Source organism: Neopelma chrysocephalum, unplaced genomic scaffold (genome assembly GCF_003984885.1).
Source record: "Neopelma chrysocephalum unplaced genomic scaffold, ASM398488v2 Primary Assembly neopelma1_71090, whole genome shotgun sequence".
Taxonomy (NCBI): Eukaryota; Metazoa; Chordata; class Aves; order Passeriformes; family Pipridae; genus Neopelma; species Neopelma chrysocephalum.
This window is the reverse complement of record NW_020908643.1, coordinates 1-3908: the sequence shown is the minus strand read 5'-3', so window position 1 is coordinate 3908 and position 3908 is coordinate 1. Positions and strand designations below refer to the sequence as shown.

The 3908-nt window shown below is 49.9% G+C and overlaps 1 protein-coding gene across 1 annotated transcript; it reads left to right on the top strand.

The window, feature by feature from the left end:
- Positions 1–262: 262 nt before the first annotated feature.
- On the top strand, positions 263–3382 carry LOC113979313 (endonuclease domain-containing 1 protein-like). The gene is made up of 2 exons (XM_027706746.1): positions 263–547; positions 2563–3382. The coding sequence occupies exons 1-2, from the start codon at positions 263–265 to the stop codon at positions 3100–3102; spliced, it is 825 nt and encodes a 274-aa protein (XP_027562547.1). The 3' UTR covers positions 3103–3382.
- Positions 3383–3908: the final 526 nt, after the last annotated feature.

Here is a 3908-nt window from a genome sequence, read left to right as displayed (position 1 = left end):
ATTTTCCGATAAGATAAGATGAACCTGCTGCCTCCTGTAGACACCTTAACCCTATTTTAGAGATCACCCTCTTTGCCCCAGTGATTTTTCTACAGCTGGGAGGACAGAACTCATCCCCTCCTTGGTCTCTCCTAGTCCCCTCCTCAGCCAGTTGTGTCCCACCAGCACAAAAATGACTGCAGGCCGTGGCAAATTCTTTCCAAGTTGAGTGTTCCTCTGCATTTGCCTTCCAGGGGAGCAAGAGCCCTTCACCCTTCACGCGATGCTGTGGCTGCTGCTGCTGCAGGTCTGGGCGAGCTGCCTCTGGCTGGGACACGGCGAGGTGGTGACGTCCTTTGAAAGTTCATGTCCTCAGTTCTTCTACAGTGACACTCCCCCAGATGCAGCAATGAAGCCACAGAACCCAGCCTGGATCTGCCAGACCTTAAACAACCAGCAATTCTTTGCCACCTTGTATGACCGAGACAACCGTATTCCCATGTACTCTGCTTATAAATATGAGCCTGCAAACCTCACAACAAACCACACATGGACACTTGAGCCCCAGGTGAGTGTCTTCTCTTACAGCGTTTCGCTCTGCAGTCACTAAAAGATGAACTGCAGCATTTAACCAAACATCTCTATTTCCTCTCACCCCCATACACACACATGCAAATGGACCCACTGGATGGGATTCATCTCATCTCACTTCAAACACCTGCACCACATGATTCCTCTGATGCATTTCAAACAGCAGCAGGAGCAGGAGTCCTATGTCAAAGGTGCCCAGTTTTCTGCATTGACCTGAGAGCAACATCAAGGCAAATTCCATTCCATTCCATTCCAAGGTCAAATGACCTCCCTCTCTCTGCCCTGCTGTGGTGGGACACCAAGTGATGGGGAAAAGGCATCCAACAGCAGCTAAATTTGAGGGACCAACAGTCCTGTTGGGCTTTGATCTCCACTTTGCCCTGAGCTGTTTTGCATCCCTGACAGAGCTTAATTGCTCACAGTTAAGACTCCATTTGTCTTTGAAAGTGATGTGAGAGAGGTGAGGAGAAACTCAGAATTGGGTGGGATGACCCAGGGAAAAAGGCTTGGCACAGGCACTGAGTGGTGAGAGGGTTTGGTGAAGCCTGGGGAATTTCTTGAGTGATATTTCAGGCAGTGAAAAGGGAGGAGCATCAGTGTCAGTGCAGTCAGAAGGGGGTGATCTCCAGCCATGGCCAGTTGCCCCTGAGCACCGTTGTCTCAGGCCTGGTTCTGAAGGATCCACCAGACACTCAGATCTCCTCAAACAACAGAGTTCTCCCAAATGTCCTTCAGACCTCCAGTGAAAAAGACGAAGCAAAGCATGGAACGGAAAGAGAGGAAGTTCAGGTCATTGCAACAGACAGAGTAGCAGGATGGAATTTAGGTGTTCATGAGTGACAGAAGAAAGCCATATGCCCTGTTCCAGAGGGAGAAGAAATAGGTTTTTCCAAAGATGAACAGAAAGGTGTTGGAGTTCTAAAAAAAAACCCATTTGCACTTTGTACTCATTGGAACTCAAACAACTAATATGATATTGCACCACTGCAGTCTCCACATTTAGGGTTGGGATAAAGCTTCTCTCGTTTCATAGAATCATAGAATCACAGAGGGGTTTGTACTGGAAAAAACTTCAAAGATCATCTCAATTCAACCCCCCTGCCGTGGGAAGGGCCACCTCCCACTAGACCTGGTTGCTCAGAGCACTATCCAACCTGACCCTTTTCCTCCTGGACCACGGAGCCAGGCCTCCTGCAAACTCTTTGATTTTGGTAACTTTCTCCAGAGGTCCTTTTTCAGTACTTGGGTTCCTCAGGACTCTTTGAGAATTATGAGCTCCTTGAAGAGGTTGATAATTTTTGACTTCTTTGCAGTGCAGCTGCAGGAGATGCTGCCTGGCCCAGATCAGCTCTGAGACTCGTTATTAGGATTGCAGTAGCAGATCCCATTTGCACTGAGGTTTTTTTCATTATTGAACAAAAAAACTTTCATCCTTGCAGTGACCTGTAGCCCCCCTGGGAATCCTCACCTCTAGGACTGGTTTCTCAACACATCTCCCTGGGTGTGGGGTTACAGGAGGCAAACACTGGTGTTCCAGGATTGTGGTACACCTGTAGCAACCACACATGGAATCAGAGAATGACAGACTGGGGGTGGGAGGATCTGGGGTAGAAGTGGGTTTGGAGACAGGCTGAAAGGGAACCAGCTGTGTCGGAAGGTTTCTCACCAAAGACCTTTCTCCTTTCAAAGCCAGAGTAGAAAACACTCAGTACCTCATGTATCCAGCCACACTCCCAGCACAGGCTGCAGGCTGGATCACAAAGGTCACAAGTCAAATGGAGAGCAGTCACATTCTGAGCTTCTTTTGTCTTAAAAACTCTTGTCTCCATCCAGGTGGAGCAGCTATAGGATATCCATCAGATTCGTATATGTCCATAGACTGAGAAGAGAAAAAATGTGTTCTTGACCCCTGGAGACTTCTGCTCCAGGGAAACCTGCTCCATTACTCCCATCCCCAATACTAACATCTTTTCTTCTTCTTTACCTGTCAAGCTGATAGGTTCAAATTTGTCTAAAAACATGCAAACAGTGCGGACCCTCAAACATCAATACAACGTCAGCAAAGCGCTAATCATGCAAAGCCAGGCTGTCAACAGAGACTATAAGGGGAGCGGTTGGGACCGTGGCCATTTGAACCCCAATGGACACCATAACACCTCAAACAGCAGGAATGCGACCTACACCCTCACCAACATAGTGCCCATGAACAAAACACTCAACCGACATGCTTGGAAAAACTACGAGCAGCAAATGATGGCCAAGAATACCAAGAACTGTCAAACCACCTATGTCATTGTGGGGGCTGTGCCTGGGAACTCCTCCATCCCCGGTGGGAGGGTTAATTTACCCAGCCACATCTGGTCTGGTGCCTGCTGCAGGACCAAACAGAACACCGTGAGTGCTTGGGCAGCAATTGCCGAGAACAACCAGGACCAGGTCTGGGATCTCACTCTGGGGGAGCTGGAGAACAGGTTGACCCAGCTGTATAGAATGCAAAATGTTTCTCTCTTCCACGACGACTGTCCCCGATAATAAGCCTCACATTCTGGATTTAACAGGCTCAGGGGCTTTTCCCACGTATCACAGATCCACAGAATGCTTTAACTTGGAATGGACCTCAAGAATCATCCAGTTCCAAACCCCCTTGCAAAATAGCAGGAACGCCTTCCACTAGACCAGGTTGCTCAGAGCCACGTTCAACCTGGCCTTGAACACTTCCAGGGATGGAGCAGACACAGCTTCTCTAGGCAAACTGTGCCAGGACCTCACCACTTTCACAGGACAGAATTTCTCCCTGATGTGTAGTCTGACCCTGCCCTCTGCCACTTTAAAGCCATTCCACCTTCTCCTGTCACTCCATGGCCTTCTCCCTCTCCAACTGTCCCAGAGACCCTTTAGGTGCTGGAATGGGATCTAAATTCTCCTCAGAGCCTTCTCCAGCTGAACATCCCCAGCTCTCTCACCCTGCCTCCAGAGCAGAGGTGATCCAGCTCTCAGAGTACCTTCATGGCCTCCTCTGGACTCCACCCCAACAGGTTTGTGTCCTTCTCATGTTGTGGGCCCAGGGCTGGAGGCAGCACTGCAGGTGGGGTCTCAGGAGAGCAGAGGAGAGGGGGACAAATGTCCTGTGCAGTGTCCATCCTGCTCCCTTCTCTGGTGGGTTTCCAGCTCTGGCCCTCAGGGCAACTCCTCCTCCTGCCCTTATAAAAGGGAGAAAGAGGTGGGCAGAGCCTCCAGCTGGTTTGCTTTGCTGCCCATGCTGGCAGGGAGCCCTTAGGGATGAGCCCTTGGCCTGGCACTCTGGAGGGAACAGCTGGAGAGGAGCCCATGGACAAGGA

Excerpts from the sequence above, each read along its gene's own strand:
- LOC113979313 (XM_027706746.1), top strand. The coding sequence starts at position 263 with ATGCTGTGGCTGCTGCTGCTGCAGGTCTGGGCGAGCTGCCTCTGGCTG. Across the intron at positions 548-2,562 it reads CATGGACACTTGAGCCCCAG|CTGATAGGTTCAAATTTGTC; the intron begins GTGAGTGTCTTC and ends TTACCTGTCAAG.